Source organism: Lygodium microphyllum, chromosome 26, assembly GCF_053477565.2.
Source record: "Lygodium microphyllum isolate KBCC chromosome 26, Lygodium_microphyllum_v1.1.10, whole genome shotgun sequence".
NCBI classification, from domain to species: domain Eukaryota; kingdom Viridiplantae; phylum Streptophyta; class Polypodiopsida; order Schizaeales; family Lygodiaceae; genus Lygodium; species Lygodium microphyllum.
This window is the reverse complement of record NC_141160.1, coordinates 112871670-112891158: the sequence shown is the minus strand read 5'-3', so window position 1 is coordinate 112891158 and position 19489 is coordinate 112871670. Positions and strand designations below refer to the sequence as shown.

General features: G+C 40.5%; 1 protein-coding gene across 2 annotated transcripts in view; it reads left to right on the top strand.

Moving 5' to 3' along the window:
- The window catches only part of LOC148013694 (putative protein phosphatase 2C 76), a 44551-nt gene extending 25457 nt beyond the window's left edge, over window positions 1–19094 (top strand). The window contains exons 2-5 of one of the 2 annotated variants that reach the window (XM_087667779.1): window positions 17145–17440; window positions 17648–17792; window positions 17941–18205; window positions 18296–19094. In XM_087667779.1, coding sequence (XP_087523905.1) covers window positions 17145–17440; window positions 17648–17792; window positions 17941–18205; window positions 18296–18794 — 1205 coding nt within the window. In that variant the 3' untranslated portion in view covers window positions 18795–19094. The remainder of the gene's footprint in view (window positions 1–17144; window positions 17441–17647; window positions 17793–17940; window positions 18206–18295) is intronic. The other variant, XM_087667780.1, reaches the window with a different exon arrangement.
- The last annotated feature ends 395 nt before the right edge of the window (window positions 19095–19489 follow it).

Below are 19489 nucleotides of genomic sequence, written 5' to 3'. Positions count from 1 at the left end.
TGTGGCTAAGGCTTGGAAGGTATGGAACATGGAGCCCTTGGCTATCGGCTCGGTTAGAAAATGTGTCATGTGGTATAGGCCATTAGGTTGTGCCTCACCGTGAGCAATTACTAAACCAGTTTGAGAGTCAAGGACCTCGACTATGGTTGCTATAAAGAAGATTGCTTGCCCCAATTGGCAAAGTTGCTAAACAGATAATTATTTCACCCCAAGCTGAGGGACATGATATACATTGTCTAGCGAAGCTAGATCCGGACCCTTGTCAGTGGCAAAATTGACGCAACTTTGAGCCTGAATCTTGACCGAGGAGTTGTTTTCTACGCGGACCCGTCCGATTGCAGGGACTCGGTAACGGAAAATGTTCGCTATAGGAGTCATATGATGTGTAGCTCCACTGTCCACAATCCAAGCAGGAGTTAAAGTGCTCGGTTGTGACGAGTGGGCCTCTGCGATAACCTCATCAGGAGGCAACTCACAGATGTGGACGAGACTTGCATTTGATGTCTCTATGGAGACGATGTGGGCCTTTGCAGACTAGTCAGACAAGCCCTTTGGAGTTGAGAACGTTGTCGATTGAGATGGCTGAGCGGTGGCAGTATGAGTTTGACCTTTAAACTGCCCCTTGCCATCACCCTGCCTCCCCTGTTGGGGGTTGCCCGATTGAGGCTCCCATTGTCACCTTTATTCCAACGACATCATCTTCTTTATTTTTCTTTTAGGTATTTCTTGAAGGACAAATGTATGCTATGGGGGATTGTGTGGTTCAGAATCATTTAGATTGATTGCCAACTTATTACTCTTGCCCATTATATTCTTTTGGGGCTTTTAGTCCTTGATTGGCATTGTTGACATCTCCTAAGCAGGTGCTAATCCTACCCCCTCTCTCCGTGTTTGACAAGCTGGATGGGATGAACTACCCTATATAGTCATGCCGCATGGAGTGTCTCCTCGACGATTGCGACCTTTGGGATTTTGTTATAGTTCCTATACCCTGACCTACCTTGGATTCTCATGATGGTGTGATTGTGGTTTCGACAACTTTATGGGATCGGTTGAATGCTAGCACTTGCTGTTTTCTCCTTTTGAGTTGTACAAATTCTATGCTTGTGCATGTTAGACATATTTGCACCACTGCAGAGATTTGGACGAGATTTGCCGTTGGGAATAAAGGGCCATTGTGCCTTTTATATGTGCATGGGTGTGAATGCACCCTCAGCACTTGTATTTCCATATATCTATCTCAAGAAAAACCTAAAAGAGGTACACTCTATTGTACCCACCCATTGTGCATCTCTCTCACTCTCTACTCTCTACTGTTACGTTTCTCTCTCTTTCCACCATCGCCATTGCCATTGCTGACCATTCCATCTTTGCTGCTCATCGCTTACTTCAAACTGGTATTAGAGCATCGGTCATCACAAACACGCTTCCTGTTTGAGCTATGCTAGCTCGTCTCATGCGAAGAGAAGAACAAGTTGCTTCCAGTTCTGATTAGGTCGCAGGTCACCAAGAATAGTTTGCAGGTCACGTAGACCAGGCGCAGGTCACAGGTCGCAATCAGGTGCAGGTCGCAGGTTGCAATCAGTCAGCGCAGGTCATGATGACAATCAAGTGATACCTTCAGCAACAGTTCCAGGTTAGCACATGTCAGACGTTGGTCACACACAGCAGTCGACAGTCCATGTTTTTTTTTCTTGACAAAAATTACATTTTTTTTTCAAACGGTTCATCCTTTGACAAATTTTGCGGGCTGTCATGTGCGGATAAGCACAGATTGACAAATGTCAAAGACTGTGCATGCCTTTACTCTCGAAAGGTGGGGCTTTTGACGTAAGCTCAGAGATTTTACTTGGTTGAGTAAAATTTGTGAAATTTGCACACATTTGGGTATGAGAAATTGGGGCTTTTTATGTATTTGTGGAAATTGCATAGTGACAAATACAATTTCCTTAAATTTTGGCACATTGGACCCCACACAATTTGGAAATTTTGCAAAATTGGTAAAATTTGTGTCAAATTTGGTCTTGATATGCACATGCAATATAATTTCTATGTAAATTAAGCACATTAGTCCGTGGGAAAATTTGAGGCTTTTGCAAACTTTGTGAAATTTGGCAAAATTGGATTGTGGAATCTACTTGGGAGTTATGTCTGGTATAATTTGAGCAGTTTGAGCAGAGACGTTTTGGGGATTTTGACCGTGTGGGTCAAATTTGTGCCCATGGATGCATTTGGAGCAGAAGTAACAACCAAAATTTGGGGCTTTCTCATGCAATTTGATGTAGTAGCCCATGGCTTAACTGCACTTACTTGTGATGTGTTGTAGCACACATTTTGTGACTCTGAAAATTGATTTGCAGATCTGAAATTTCTACAGTTACTTGGTTTCTTCATTGCTATCGGGTACTTATTTTGTACCTTGGTCATTTGTGTTATAGCTGCGCTTACATTCGTTGACTTTTGAGTCAGTTTTGGGCTGTAAATCATAGCTGGCAATAGTGATAGTATCAATCTTTTGCACATTAAGAAGGTTGAGGATGCACATGACTTTGCTACATTGCAGAAGCAGTGGTATAATGTCTTGGTGTAGAAGAAACAGGTGAAGTCCTTAAATATAGAAGGGGTAAAACCAACAACCATGGATCAAGATGAGTGGGATGAGTTAGCACGCTTTACGATAGAGCTTTCAGTGTTGTCAGACACTTTGCATTTAACATAGAGAAATTAAAATTTGCTTATGATATGTGGCAAAGGATTGAGGAGTTATATGCTTGGAAAAGTGCAGCAAGCAAGGTTTATTGGTTGAAGAAATTGATGGACCTTCGTATGAAGGAAGGTACGGCTATGTTTGTATATTTGAATGAGTTCAACTCTATTTTCAGCTAGCTGATTGCTTTGGAGTTCAACATTGATAAGGACTCCAAGGCAACATTTTTACTATGCACTTTGCTTGAAAGTTGGGACACTTTTAGGCCAGCAATGAGCAACTCCAATGCCATGCTTGTTACGTTCAGATGTGGAGAGCTCTTTTCTCATGGAAGAGCTAAATAAGCGAAATAATTCAGCAAGCAAATCTTCCAATGCACAGCATACTAGAGGCAAATCCTAGCAGAAGAGCAAGTCTGAAAACAAAGCACGCAACAAGTCTCGTGGAGAAAATGTAGAGTGCCATCATTGTGGCAAGAAAGGGGACTTCAAGTGGGATTGCTGTAAGTGGAAGAAAGAGAAGGGCAAGGGAAAAAGCACTGATGATAGCAAATATGAGAAAAAAGAGAGCTAACATGTAAAGAAGAATAGTGTAAAGATAGATGAAGTCAATGTATTCAGTCACGAAAGTGATAGCGACAGTGATGTACTCTTTGTTACTTCTTTTAATACAGAATCATTGATTGCAGATTCTGATGATGACATACACACTTGGATTCTTGATTTAGGTGCTTCATTCCATATGACACCACACTGTGAGTGGCTTTCGGACTACAATGGTGGTAGACATGGTGTTGTTCACTTGGAGGACAACTATGCATGTGACATTGGAGGGATTGGCAGTGTGCAGTTGGCATTTCAGCAGGGTTTAGTGTTCATTTTGCATAATGTCAAGCATGTATCCTAGCTCAAGAAGAGCTTGATAAGTATAGGGTAGCTAGATGATGAAGGCTATCACACTACTTTTGGGGATGACAAATGAAAGATATGTAAGGGATGTAGAATTGTTGCTAAAGGCCCTAAGAGTGACACTCTGTATCCATTACGTATATCTAGTGTGTGTGACCATGTTGTTGCCATAACCGAGCAGCCAAGTGTGTCTTTGTGCCATGGCCGGTTGGGACATGAGTCAAATTGGAATGAAAGTGCTTTCTTGTTTGGGTCATTTGCCGTGCTTGAGATATATTGAATTTGACCATTGTGATCTTTGTATATTTGGTAAGCATGCTCAAACGTCACACAAAAAGTCTCTTTTGTTAAAATCTTCACCCTTAGAGTTGGTACATTTAGATGTATGTGAGATGCCAGGGTTGTCTCTACGGGAAAATAAATATTTTATCACATTTGTTGATAATGCCAGACGCAAAGAATGGGTTTATCCAATCCATTGTAAGACGAGGCATTAGATAAGTTAATAAAATTCCTAGTACTTGTTGAAAATATGACCAGCAAGACATTAAAGTATCTTCGTTTTTACAGTGGTGGGGAATATGTGTCCAAAGCCTTTCAAGCCTTTTGTGACAACAAAGGGATAAATAGAGTGTTAGCAAATGTCAGTTTATGGTTGAGACTGTGTATGTAAATGGGCTAGGGTACCAGGATATTATCCTAATTATTTAGGCATTTTTCTTGGCATTTTATGATGGTCATTTTAGCATTTATTGCTAGACAACCAACATTAAATGCTGGCCGACTTGACATGATTTATGGCATTATTTTTGCCTATTTATTCAGGCTTCTCCTTCACATTTATTGATCATTCATCACCTGACTGGTTTTGGTGGAGGGAGAGGAGCAGGTGCTAGTGCATTCACAGTCGCTGACTCACATTGGTTCTGTACCGTCTCATATCTTGGTATATGGATTCCATTTCCCGAGTATCTCCTTGCTTCTGAGTTCTTTGTACAGTGTTCTTTTCTTTTGTAGTGTTTCTCTGTCTCTTTCCTTTGTCTCTTGTATTCAGTAGTTTTCCATACTTCCATCATTGGATCCACTTTTGACATGACTTCCATCATTGCATCCACTTTTGACATGGTATTAGATTGCAGGCTCATTGTTCTTGCTGTTGTTTTACACTATTTCAGGTTTGAGTTTTGGCTTTTTTGTTGCTGATTGGACATGTTTTTAACCTACTGAGACTGATTTTCAGTTGTTATTGAGCATTCTCATTTTCCTTGGTTCTTTGGTATGTTCTCTACTTGTATGCTATCCAAGTGCATATAGATGGATGTAAACACTGCTTTCTTATATGGTGATTTGCACAAGGATATATACAGCTTGAAGGTTTTGTGACAAAGGGAAAGAAAAAGATGGCATGTAAACTCAACAAAAGCTCGTATGGGCTGAAACAGTCACTATCTGAATGGTATCATAAGTTTGTTACATTCATGTAATCTCAAGGATTCAAAAGGTGTCAAGTGGATCTTTGCATATACACCAAGAAGATAGTAGATGGAAGCCTTATTATGTTGATTTTGTATATGGATGACATGCGGATTGCTTGTAGAGATGTTCATGCTTTGGACACATTGAAGCAGAACCTACACGGGAGTTTTGACATGAAGGATCTTGGTGAGGCAAATCACATTCTTGGTATACATATACTTAAGAGACAGATCAAAAAGTCTTCTTTATTTGTCACAGTAGGAGTATGTATCCAAAGCTTTTGTAGCGTTTCAATATGGAGGGGGGAGAAAGTTGGCATACTATTGCCTCTATGTGTGAAACTCAGTGTAGAGGACAATCCTACATTTGATGATGAAAAAGTTGAAATGGCCAAGATTTTGTATGCTTCAGTTGTAGGTAGCTTGATGTATTTTATGGTTGCTACACATCTTGACATAGCATTTGAGGTGGGAGTGGTTAGCAGGTATATGGCACTGTTAGAAGTGGTGCAGCAATGGAAGCATAAAGATGTGCTGAAATAAACTACTGAACACAAGACAAAAGAAAAGAAAGAGATAACACAATACAGATGAGAACTGAGATGTATACTCGGGAAATGGAATCCATATACCAAGACATGAGACAATACAGATACAATTTGAGTCACCGGCTGTGGAGGCACTGGCACCTGCTCCCTTTCTTCAAGAACTGTCCAGTGATGAATGAATAAATGGAGGAGGGAGCCAGATAATATATAGGCCAAATAAATGCCTAAAATATGACTGGTTGGCTAGCAAATAATGCCCAAATCTCAATAAATAATGACAAATAAAATACCTAAATAATCTATGTGCCCAGCTTGCTGAACCACAAGTCCAGACTCAACATGAACTGACTAATTTGCTAACATCCTCTCTCAGATCATGGGTGATTTGATACAATACAATATACAATGATAATGTTGCATCATAGTACATACAACAATGTCCCCCAGAGTAGAACCATGGATACCCAAGTAGTGGGTGCACAAGCCACCACCAAGGTGTCTCGAAGAGAACCTGATGTTGATGTCGATCGTACCAACTCTTGAAGATAGAGAAGATCATAGCAACTCTCAATGTTTGTCAACAATGCTCCTGATATAGCATACGTGACCATCTTGTCACCAATGCCGCAGTGCAAAAATGACCATGGATTCCCCCTCTTTGGCCAGATCGCCAAAGTGTCTCCTCATGTGAGCTCCAAATGAAAGCCACCCACTCTCTGTCAAGTAACCAGCCCATCATGAACCTGGATGTCAATCCTAGCTCCAGGATTTGTACCTGTTAGACTTCGGTCGATGCGTTAGGGATGTCCCTCTCTGGATCCTGTGCATCTGTGTAGACATATAGATGAGGCACGGTTGCCCCATCTCACCACCCTCTCACACTCCCTCTTTGGCACTGTAGAGTCGTGAGGGATGTCCGCATCACCATCACTAGAAAGCTGCTGAGGAAGGGGCTACTAAGCCCTTCCCACGATCCAAAGAAGAGGATCCCTGCTGCACCTTGGACTTCGCCTTGGCGAGAGGATTGGAATCGGAATCTGAGGTAGATAAGGACTCGTCGGAGGAGTCCGCATCCCGCTTCGTTGTCTGCTCCTTTTTCTTCCTGGAAGCCACTAACTCTGTGCAGTCCTTCTGTAAATGACATTTCTTGCCAAAGTGGTAACACTGGGCCTTCGACTTCTTTGTCTTCAAACCCCTCTCTGAAGCTGCAAAAGCATCACTGGAATCTCCATATAGTGTATCATTAGTGAAGGTGCACAAAGGAGCCATCTATAGGGGATTTAGAAAAGAAGTAGAGAAAAGAAAGGATTTGGAGAGGGAACACAGCCAAACCACGAGCACAGATTGCAAAAAACAAGAGTTCACATTTAGTATAACCCAAAATCTGATCAAAAGAATCCAAAATCTGCTCCACAAAGTCAAAAAATCAGTTCAAAACTGCCAGAAACAGCAAAAACGGCCTGTTTTGCCAGTCGCCCAGCCCAAAATAGTGCTGAAAACAGCAAAACGCAGGCTGCACATTGCATAAACAGGTGTAGGGTACTGTTGCCAGTAGCCTGATGATGAAAACACAGGTAGCAAGAGGCGTTGGACAGCAGGCGATGGCAAATCTGCAGAAAACGCAGGTCAAATAGGTCGCCTATATGGAGCTGCAGCCGCCTGATCAGCAAGGGTGAAAACAGTCCTGAAATCAGCAAGAAAACACAGCAGGAGCACAAATCCTGAAATCTGATACCATGTCAGAAGTGGTGCAGCAATGGAAGTATAAACATGTGCTGAAATAAACTACTGAACACAAGATAAAAGAAAAGAAAGAGATAACACAATACAGATGAGAACTCAGATGTATACTCGGGAAATGGAATCCATATACCAAGACATGAGACAGTATAGATACAATGTGAGTCACCGGCTGTGGAGGCATTGGCACTTGCTCCCTCTTTGCAATAACTGTCCAGTGATGAATGAATAAATGGAGGAGGGAGCCAGACAATATATAGGCCAAATAAATGCCTAAAATATGATTGGTCGGCCAACAAATAATGCCCAAACCTCAATAAATAATGACAAATAAAATGCCTAAATAATCTATGTGCCCAGCCTGCTGAACCACAAGTCCAGACTCAACCATGAACTGACTAATCTGCTAATAGGCACATCTTGGCAAAAAGCATTGGGAAGTAGTGAAAGGTATCATGAGATATTTGAAGGGATTTGTGCATCTACTTTGGAAGTAGAAGGTATCTGTTGTTGGCTTTACGGATGCAGATTATGCTGGTCATATTGATTGGAGAAAGTCTACTTCAGGGTATGCATTTATCTTCACAAGGGGGAGCAATCTTTTGGATTTCTAGGCTGCAAAAGTATGTTGCGTTGTCTGCTATAGAGGCAGAGTATGTGGCTGCCACTGAGGTATGCAAGGAGGCTTTATGGCTTTTATGTCTGGTGGGAAAGCTTGGCATTAGTGAGATCTTTGTCCTTCATTGTGATAGTCAGATGATGGGAGTTGGATAGTATATGTATTTTAGCTTTGTACATACTTAGACTTAGTTCTTTCTTTTCCTCAACCTTAAGGCACGTTGCCTTTAGGTGGGAGGTTGTTGGAAATAAAGGGCTATTGTTCCTTTTATATGTGCATGGGTGTGAACGCACCCTTATAACTCGTACTTTCATATATCTATCTGAAAAAAAAAACCTAAAAGAGGTACACTCTGTTGTACACACACACTTCACTCTCAACTCAGCCTACATGCTGCTCTTGCCTATGGCAACTTGTGTTTCTGATATGCCATCTCTATTCTACTTGACTTGCTACAACCTGTCGTGGCTATTCAGAACAATTAGAAACCCTAATTTCAATAGCGTAGTTGAGAAAACCCTAATTTTACAGGTGCAGTCCGGAAACCCCAAATTTTGCAGGTGTCAAAATTGCCACGTTAGCACCTCGCAGTCCAAAAGTGCTCTAGGTCTGTTTCAATCTGTCACTCAACAGCCACACAGCTCAGAATTGGTTCTACTTGCTCTCGAGTTGTCACGTGAGCATATTTTTAGATTTGTGCAGCTGCCACAGGTATATATTTTTTATTTTAATCAAAATTTAAGAGCCAAAGCAAAGGGCTTTTGTAGGATCATGTTGACTTTTACTTCGGCAAGTGCTTTAGTGCACGAATTGAAGAAATTTGCAGATATTTGGGTTAGAAAATTTGGGGTTTTGTAGATTTGCAAACATTGGCATATATAATGTGTTTTTAGTTTGAAATTGACTAAAACTATGCACATTGGACATTCAAATTTTGGGGCTTTCGTGTTTTTAGTGCTGTTGAGCACTCTTATTGCCTTGAATAGCGTGTTCCCTCTTGAAAAATTTCAGCGAGGCAGCATTGGTTAAGTGTGTCATGATTTGATGGTTCTTTTGACTCAATTGGGTTTATTACACTTGACATTTATTGTAATTTCTAGGAATTTGAAGATTTTCACGCCAATTAACTTTTGTAATTGCTCTTTTTGCATTTGATTAAGTGACATTTATCATGGCAGCTGATGTATAGAATGATGTCTTTATTTATGCTTTGAAAGAGGATAGATTGGATGGCAACAACTATTCTGTGGTTCTTTATGATGAAAAATGTGCTAGTTGCAAAAGGTCTTTGGGATTATGTCAGTGGGGAAGAAGTACCTCTTGGTGATTTGGCTCCTACAAACCCTCCACAAGCAAGAGGTTATGGACAAAGGCAAGAGGATGCAACAACAACCTCTCAACAAGTAGCAGGACGTGGACAAAGGCAAGAAGTTGTCAACAGCCACTGCTTTAAAGAATAACTACTCAGAGGCTTGGGACACTAGGGATGCCCAAGCATTGTTAGTTATTTCATTGGCAGTTTGGCAGTCGATAATGTTGCATATTCGTTCTGCTACTACTTCATGAGTAGCATGGCTTACACTTGAGTACATGTTTGTTGGTAAGAATGAGGTATGCATTTCTTTTTTGGAAGGAGCTTGAAAATGTGAAGATGGAAGAAGGTGATGTTATGTAAGATCACCTCAATAAAATTCAAGACTTGTGCAAGCAATTGATCAATGTAGATGAGTATTATTGTGATGCTAAGATGATTTCTACTACTTTGAACTCTTTGCCACCGTCTTATTTGGTCTTTCACATTGCATTGAATCTTACAATGTGAGTTTTTTCACAGCCACTTACTTTTTTTAAGTTGGTTAGCTTATTGCTGGAAGAAGAGCAAACAAAAAAAAAAGTGGTGTGGATGTAGTAGCTTTTGAATAAGCTTTTGTTGCAAAGCAGAAAGGTAAGGGCAATCAATCCAAAAATACTTTGCAGAGTTCTAGAAGTTCTAGAACTTCACAGAACAACAAGAAGCAGGGGGGGTTACACAAGCTAAGAAGGGCAAGCGCTATTATTGTAAAAAGCTAGGTCATTATATCACAGAATGCAAGAAACGCATTGCCAAGGAGAAAAAAGAGTTTGGAATGTGAGTTTCATATGCATCTTTTACTTCTATTGGCACTTGTCATTGATTGTGACTATTGTTTTTGTACTTGTAGTTATGATTTTTCTTGGGCAGATAGAGCATTCAGCTCTACTGAGGATGCTAGTACTTGGTTTTTTGATAGTGGTATAAAAAAGATTTTGTTGACCATTTCTTCTTTAGCAAAATGTGGAATGCAAGTCACTCTTGATAATGACAAATGCATGGTCAAAGATAAAAAAATCTCAACTTGGTACTCGCTGACACATTATTCATGGACTTTATGAGTTAGATGCTTACTCCGTTTGTCGATCAACTTATTTGGCATCTACTCTTACTTGTGCTATGTCACAGGTAGAGTTATGGCATGCTCATATGGGGCATATGAATTATGGTAGTTTAATGCTTCTGTAGTGTACTCAAATGTTGAAAAGCTTACCTCTCTTGGAGAGACCTACTGAGCACATTTGTGAGGGATGCATTTTGGGAAAAATACATTGGTTTTCCTTTCCCTTGTGATGTTGCTTTTAGATCTAAGGTCAAGTTACAGATTGTGCATTTAGATATATTTTTGTTGGGTTTTTTCATTGGTTAAAAAGTCAGAAGTGTATGATGCATTTTTGGCTTGTACTGCACTCGTGGAAAATCAATTTGGCTGTAAGATTAAGACTCTCTGTTTGGACCGAGGGGGGGAATATATGTCTTCATTGCTGGATTTCTTTCTAAAGCAAAAAGGTATTGCACATTAGTTTACTATTGCATATACTTTACAGTAGAATGGGGTTGTAGAGAGGAAGAATTGGTCACTCATGGAGATGGCCAAATGTATGCTGAAAGCTAAGAAATTGCCACATGTTTTTTGGATGGACGCAGTTATGTGTGCTTGTCATGTTTTGAATAGGTGCCCTACTCAAGCATTTAATAATATTATGCCTTTTGAGGCTTGGAACAGCCGTAGACCTTCAGTTGGTCACTTTCATACATTTGGGTGTCTTGCATATGCTCATATTTCCGCGTTGAGAAAAAAGTTGGACAATAAGGCTGTCAAATGTATATTTGTGGGGTATAATAGTGAAAGTAAAGGGTACGGATTGTACGATCTTGTTTCTAAGAAAGTTTTTGTTAGTAGAGATGTGTTTTTTGATAAAAAATCAAAATTATCTCTTGTTTGTTATGACACATGCCAAGCTGCAAAAGATGTGTTTGAGGGGTCACTTCATTTCTTTTGATGATATATTTGGAGCTCCATCAAATGAATAAAATGTTCAACCAACTGCTCCATTAAATAATGCAGAAATTCAGTCTAAGAATGATCAGAATATTTGGCAAGATGTTGAACAACAAGTTCAACCAATGCATGTACATAATCAAGAAGCTAGGCATATACCTAGATGGTATTTGCAGACTATGCAAAATAATCATTTGAATGCTCCTCTTACTGGTTGTACTTGAAGACAAATACGTCTGTATGATTACGTTGATGCTGTGGAGTTTGTTATCGTAGCAAATACACCTGATGATGATGAACTTGATTCTTTTGAGCATGCACAACAAAGTGTGCATTGGATGGCAACAATGCAAGTTGAATACGATTCTATCATGAAGAATGAAACATGGGAAGAAAGCCATTGGTACCTATGCACAAAAGAAAGACATTGATTATGAGGAGACATTTGCTCCTACATCCCATATGACTACTATTAGGTGTATGGTTGCATTGGCTGTCCATTATGGTTGGATTGTGCACCTTGACATTATAATTGTATTTTTACATAGGGAAATTTAGGAAGAAGTGTATGTATGGTAGCCCATTGATTTTGCAGTTAAAGGATTGGAATACTTGATATGCAAGCTGAAAAAGGCCTTCTATGGTTTGAAACAAGCTCCACGAGCTTGGTATAAAAAAATTGATGTCTTTTTACTCAACCAAGGATTCATAAACAGCCCATTAGAATCTATGCTTTATGTATGCAAAGAGGGGGGTTCCTTGCTGGGCATTTGTCTTTATGTGGACGATCTTTATTGATAGGGACACATGCTGATCAAATTTCAGCAAAGAAAATTTTCTTTGCAGCAAACTTTTGATATGTCAGATTTGGGGCCTTTATATTACTATTTGGGCATTCGGTTTATTCATGACGCTAGAGGCATTGGATTGTCATTGTCCAGACATATTACTAAACTCCTTAAGAGATTTGCTTCCAAGATTGCAAGCTAATAAGCGCATCGATGGAGATTGGCGTTAAGCTGTCTTTGTATGATTCCGTCTTTGTAGGAGGGTAGTGATATGTTTGATATCCATATATAAGCTCTAGCAGGGCTAGTGATTATGATTCTCGTCACTCTACTTATGGCAATTGTTTCTTTCTTGGCTTAGAAAAAAACAATTCATTGTCCCACGTTGTCTTGTGAAGTTGAGTACAAGGCAGCTTTTACTACTATAGTTGAATGTGTATGTTTGAGATGCTTGTTGGCTGACTTGATGTAGATGTTGTGGAGCCTACTCCTTTGTTTACCGACAGTCAAAGTGCCATTGCACTGGCATAGAACCTAGTGTTTCATGCACGTACGAGAAACACATTGAGATACAATATCACTTTGTTAGAGAGAGGCCACATATAGGGGATATTAGCCTTGTCTATTGTCCTACCAAGAAGAATGTGGGAGATATCTTCATTAAAGCTCTTTTTTATTACAAATTTGAAGCATTCTGCAATTCTTTAAATTTGATCTTCTTTGGTGGATGACCCTTGTATGCTGATCATCTATCACTCTAAGGGATTTGGTTGGGCTTTACTCATTCTTACGCTCACATGGGAGTGTCAATGATTTACACGTAGGACATTGGGGCACTTTTTACTCTCCGTAAGAGGTTTTTTTCCCTCAGTCACTTTTATTTGCATCTGTGTATTTACCTTACACATTTTGGTCACTTATCACACAATAAATACATCTGTGTGTAAGTGCACTTTAAGCCACTTTCATAACCCTAGCGTTTAAGGGTTGTACTTTTGTATTTTGTACTTTGTACTTCGTACTTTGCACTTCACATTCTATTATGCAAACAATCGTGCTGTGACTACTTGCTCTCTCTATTAGTCGTGTACACTTCTTTTTGCTCAATTGCTATACTTTAAACCTACACGTTGGTTTTCTTCATTGATAGACTACATCGACATTGGCACTTCTCCTACCACCCTTGGATTCGCATCTCCTTTGGCCTTTTGCTACATCCAAGATCTAAGAGAGGATGTTAGCAATCGTGTGTCTTGTGTGGTCATCTCCTATTTGTGAGCCTTAAGTCTTAGTTAGATGAGGATATTATCAGCTTTGACATTGTCTTTGTCTGTCATTTTATGTGTTTTAGACACTTAAAATGAAAGGCATATTAGTGCATTTTTTTGGTGCACTTTTGACAAATTTTTAGGGGTTTGACTACGTTTAGAGTTTTTTTATCTTTTTTGTCTATATATAGGTAACTTGCCCTCCCACTTTTATTATTGATCATTGATCCTTCATGATCAGCTAGCTCTCATTCTCTCATCCCTTGCTACCGTTCGGCACCCACACTGACGTGTAGAGTTGTGTATTGGGATTGACCGTTGCAGCCTTGTACCTTCAGTCATTACAATCACATTGTTCTTTTTCTCTCCTGTGTTCTTTTTGTCTCCTCCTCTCTGTGTTTACTTTTTTCTTTCCGTTGCACACTCTTACAGGAATCATATTCGTTTTATACTTTCATACATGTTTGCGTTTGACGTTTGATTCATGTAGGAAAAAACTATGGTTGTGATACTTGTCTATCCATAAGCGATTTTTGCTTTATGCTTGACAACTCATGCATATTGTAGTTGAGCAAGAAACAGCCCATTGTAGTCACTTCCAATTGTGAAGGTAAGTATAGGGTAGCTTTCAAAACTATGGTTGAGTGTGTTCAGCTCAGACGCCACTTGGCTGATTTAGGTGTTGGAAAATCATTTGCTGCCACCATCTTTATTGATAGTCAAAAGTGCATTATAGTTGCATAGAACCCAGTGTTCCATGTATGTACTAAGCACATTGAGGTGCATTTTCATTATGTGAAGGGGAGAGACTCTTTGCAGAAGAGATAAACTTGGTCTATGTGCCAACATAGGACAACCTTGTAGATGTGCTCACAAAGGCTTTGTCTCGTGAGAAGTTTGAAGCTTTCTGCAAAACTTTGGGCTTGGTCCCCCTTGTGCATTGATCTAGTTCACTAGGCATGACACTTGCCTATATATGAGTGCTAGTTCTTGTTCACCACATCACTCAAGGGGGATTTTGTTGCCATATTTCGATAGTGATGTACGTGAACACACTTGGAATGATGAAACACTTTTTTCCCTCTTTAGGAGGTTTTTGTCCCTTCTCCTTGTATATATGTGTATTCATTTTTAAGGTATACTAAGTCTTGGAAATTTTCTTTGTTGATACCTCTCAATACGCCTTGAGCTCTCTCAAGCTTCTTCTTCTCCAAGTTGTGTACTTGCATTCCTGCAACCTAAATCCAAGAGGGTGGACATTGGAGTGCATAGTGATAGGAAACGGACGTGTTGAATTAGACAATCAGAATGCTGCCCTTGCTCAAATCTGGCCTGAAATGTGTCTAGGTTGGGTAGGACATCTGATGTCCCATTCTTGATAGGAAATGGTAGACAGAACGTGTTTGGATCTGCATTCTTTATAGGGGATGGATGAAGTTGGAATGCCACATTACCAAATCATGCCCATCCACACAATTTGTTCCTGCTCGTCACCTATCATACGGTTTGTTCTTGCTTGACACTTGATGCCTACTCCTCTCGCAACTGCCCTTGCTTGCTTCTCCCCTCCCCTGTCCTCTTTTCTCTTCTTTCCTCTTTCCTCTTTCCTCTTTCCTCTTTCCTCTTCTCCTTTCTTCTCCTCTTCTATCTTCCTCATTTCTCCCACTTCTCTCTTCTCCCTCTTCTCAAGCTCGTCTTCTCTCTTCTCCTTGTTGTGGCATTAGGACTAGGCATTAATTAATTAACTATTGCTAATTTACGGCCATTTAATGTTTGGAACAACTTAAAGTTCCTTAGTGGGTAGCACATTAAATGTGGGTGGTCACCGGCTGATCAATGGGCAGGGTCAAATGGATAGTTGCTTAAATTTGAGAAATTTAATTTTGAAAATTAAGTAAGTAATGCTGAAAATCACTTTGGAAGGCTACGACTTGGCAAACTTGCCCATGCAAGCTAACAGAGGTGGTTTGGGGCTGCTGAGTGTGGTGAGAGCCATTCAAAGGTTGATAAAAGATCTCTCCAGCGAGGTCGACAGCTGTTGGTGCATTTTGGGGCTGCTGGATTGGCTTTGAGATGGGTGACAGCTGATTATGCAATGTGACAAGATGGGGGCATGAGGTTTCCTTCTTTGTCTTAGTGATAGGCGGCGATAGAAGAGAAGGGCTCAATATACCCCTCTTTTGAAGCTGTCGGTGCCATCAAAGCTATCATCCAAAAGATTCTCTCTCTCATTCTCTGACATTCCCTCAGCAAATCTCTGCATATTTCAGCCTTTGGTGAAGAGCAGCAGTGATTTTTGCTGCTGAAACCCTAATTCACAGCAGCAATCAGGGTTTCTTAGGCACCCTCAGGATCCGATAATTGAAGACCCTAAGTTCAGAGTAGGAGCTCTGAATTGGGAATTCACAGCTGATCTGAGGGGTGTCCCTTTCTATTTGGTTGGCCTGCATGCAAGGAGTCCAAGGATCAGATTATGCCCAAGTTTGAAGCTAGAGGAAGGAGCAAATTATTCCTCGTTGCGATTGGTCATTTGTGACAGCCCTTTGTATTGAAGATTGAAGGAGATCAGCCCTAAATCTCAAAAATTTTCAATCTTTCAGCCATACAATAAAGAAATAGTGCAAGAGATGCGAGTTGTTGAGGCCAGTCGGGTATCGGCTGTCCAAGATCAATTGATAAAGTGTGTAATTTCAGGTTTGTGAATTTGTTGTTTGCTGTGATTTGAGCTGGATCAGGTCATCTACCACCCTACCTGTCAAGGAAGGTTGGTTTTACAGAACCTTGAGGCTCCATTGTATCATCACTGTACATGATTCATCATTTCATTCTTTTCTTGTGTTTTGAGTTCTATGTCAATGTTTGTTGTATATGTGCTATGCTCCCCCCCACACAAAACTCCCCCCCCTTCCCCCAACCAAAAAAAAGGCCCCGCCAAACCCCGCGGTTTCTTAACTCCACAAACATGGTGAACTCATACCAATGATCAACGAAGAAGAGCAGGATGAAATGAATGCTGAAATGAACAAGGGATAGATACCCGTTGTGCTTAAGGAGCAGAGGTGGTCCAACAGCCACTCTCTCTCATGGGAGTAGGCTAGGAAAAGTGGTCCTTTGAGAGTGGATCTTGAGTACAGTATATTGCCAATGTCAATGCAGAAATCTGAGGTGGCAGCATAGATGAAGACTGTCAAACACATCATGTACAGACAGGATAGATGATGACAGTGGGTGTCAAAGGGCTGTGAAGCAGGGCTGCAAAATGCGGCAGTATAAGTGGCTGGAAATGACAAAACGTAGCCTGAATCAGTCTGACGACAGCCTCTATAGTGTGGAGGACAGATGTATGAGAATGAAAACACAGGCCTGAATGGATGTTGTGAGTGCAGGTGACAGCTTCTAGGGAAGTATGGATGGCAAGGTGGCATCCTAGATGGAGATGAGATGATGATGACAATATAGAGCTGCAACTGAAGGCTGTAGGTGTGGGATAGAGGGATGAGAGAGGTAGTGCACACTGAATCCCCTTTTATAGAACATTCTGGGCAAGTAGTCGTACCGAATATTCTTAAGTTTTGTTTAAACTGGTTTAATGCTTGTTGGGACTGTTTTAGAGCCATAAGAATGCCATAACAATTCGATTAATTAAGAGGAAATTTTAGGTTGCTTAACAAAGAAGATTGTGTTCATGACATTCTGGTCTTTTGGCAGATCTTAATGATTCTCCTGATTGTTGTGCAGACAAAAATCAATCAAATTTGAAAGAGGCAAGTCTTTTTGGAGTCTTTGATGGTCATGGGGGGAGGGAGGCCAGTGACTTTCTTGCGAGCTCCATCAGACAACAGTTCCTTCATTGTGTTTATGAGCTCTTTGCAAGAACCAGTCCCTTGATGTATGCATCTGAGTCCACATGGCTTGAAACCAGCACTTGCTTAGCATATTCCAATATCTCGACAGCAGAAACTTTTGTGTACCGGAATGTTCTGGAGGATGCTTTACGACGGTCGATCATGGAACTTGATTCTGCCTTTCAAATGGTTAGCCTTCTCAACCATTACAAAGTCTTTTCACCAGTGAAAAAGCAAGCAACATATATGGCATTAATATGTGAGGCCTGCATTTGCACTTCCAATGTTCTGGTTTTACTAGTTGTCACCATGATTGCAATTTTTGTATTCAGAAGTTACTGAAAGAAGATATCTGTGATGTTGGCATCTCAAAATGAGCTGTTCATGTCTTGATAGAAAGCAGCTAGACAAGCTTTGAAGTCTGGCTCAACAGCATGCATTACTCTGCTGGTGGATGATCAACTTCTTGTTGCAAATGTTGGGGACTCCAAGGCACTTATTTGTTCCTCTCATGGGAGTGACACTGATGCTGAGAAGTCTGGTAAGTGTATTTTCAAAGCTTTTATTTACCTTTTCATCAGTGGCCTTATGACACAAGACTCTGCGTGCTGTATAATTGGTTTTTCATAAGTCATGTCAAGATGCTTTAGATTTTCATATTTACTGCTTTATTAAAAGACCTTTCTTAGCAGAGGAGCACCTTGTTGATGCAATCCCGAAACGTTATGCCATGAGGTCCAAGAAACATCAGCAGGAGGTGCCTAGAAGGAGGTGGGAGTCAATGCATCATGGACAAACTTGGGCAAAGGAGTTGAGTTCCGATCACAGGCCTGACCGTTTAGATGAAAGGCAACGAATAGAAGCAACTGGAGGTTTTATTACACATGGTTCTTTGTCTCGAGTGAATGGCCAGTTAGCTGTTTCACGATCCATTGGTGACATAGATTTCAAAAGGTTGACTACTCTTAAAGATGAAGTGTCAATTAGTCTTAGCAGAGAAGTGTTTATCGTTCACCCTCTCTTATGGTTTTGGTTGCTATCCAGGTTTGGTGTCATCTCCGAACCAGAGCTTTCAAGCTGGCACCACATATCAGAAAATGACACATTTCTAGTACTTGCATCTGATGGCATATTTGAGGCATTAACCCCACAAGAAGTTTGCAATGTGCTTCATGCTGTTGAATCAGGGCAAGATATTACAGCAGTTATGGGTGGCCTTAATAGATATCCTTTCCTAGGTGCATTACCTCTTCCAGGACAGCTAAGTCCTGAACCATATGCCAGTGTTTCGAGGGACAAGCCTAGACTTGGGGCAGAATTTACAGGATCTGCAGTGGATAATGCAGCTGTGGATGCATGCATCGTAGGGGAAGCTTTACGAGATAGTGGTGACATGCTTGCAACAACTTTTTCAACATCTGCTTCACACATGGGACAGATCATGGCAAAAATTCTGGTGGAAATTGCTTACCTAGCAGGAAGTATGGATAACTTGTCAGCCCTTGTTGTTCCTCTAAAGCACTTCATGTCAGACTATTCTTGACTTCAGAAAATTTGATCACTGGGGGGACAGTTGTTTACAGCGCTTTGAGGTTCAGCCAAGCTGTTAGTGGAGGCAGTTTTTGGAGGCTTACATATGATTTACTTAAATTACATATGGCAACCACTGTCTTTCAATCTTTCTCAAATTAGGACCAGGTCATATGAAATACAAAACCCCTTTAGCTGGGGTAATATGCAACAGTAAATTTCTGTTGAGAAGAGCCGCTAATTTTTGGCTTTGATATTCCTTTGTAATATTCTTTTTATACTGATACCAAGTAATACTGAATCTTATATAGCATACTTTCTCTCCTGACTTTTATGTAGAAGTTAGAATAGCAACTGAAAGATAAGTGCTTGTCACCACAAAGGTATGTATGGAGTATCTGTAAAACTATGTAAGCACGTGACTTTTAATGCGAGATAGAGTATTTGAAGGGACACCCATGATGTACCCAAAACATGAATGCGACCTAGAGAACAATGACAAGCACATTGTGAAGAAATCTTTTTGAGTTATAATATAACTCAGGCCCTCTTTTGGTCCTTAATGAGGATGGAAAGCTGAAAGTGGGTTTGACCTGGGAGAGATTCTGAATGCTGCCATCATTGCTAATGACTAGCCTTGGCAAATGAACCTGTTCAATGAGGAAAGCTATAAATGCATGTTGGCAGACTTGACCTAGCAAAAATTGT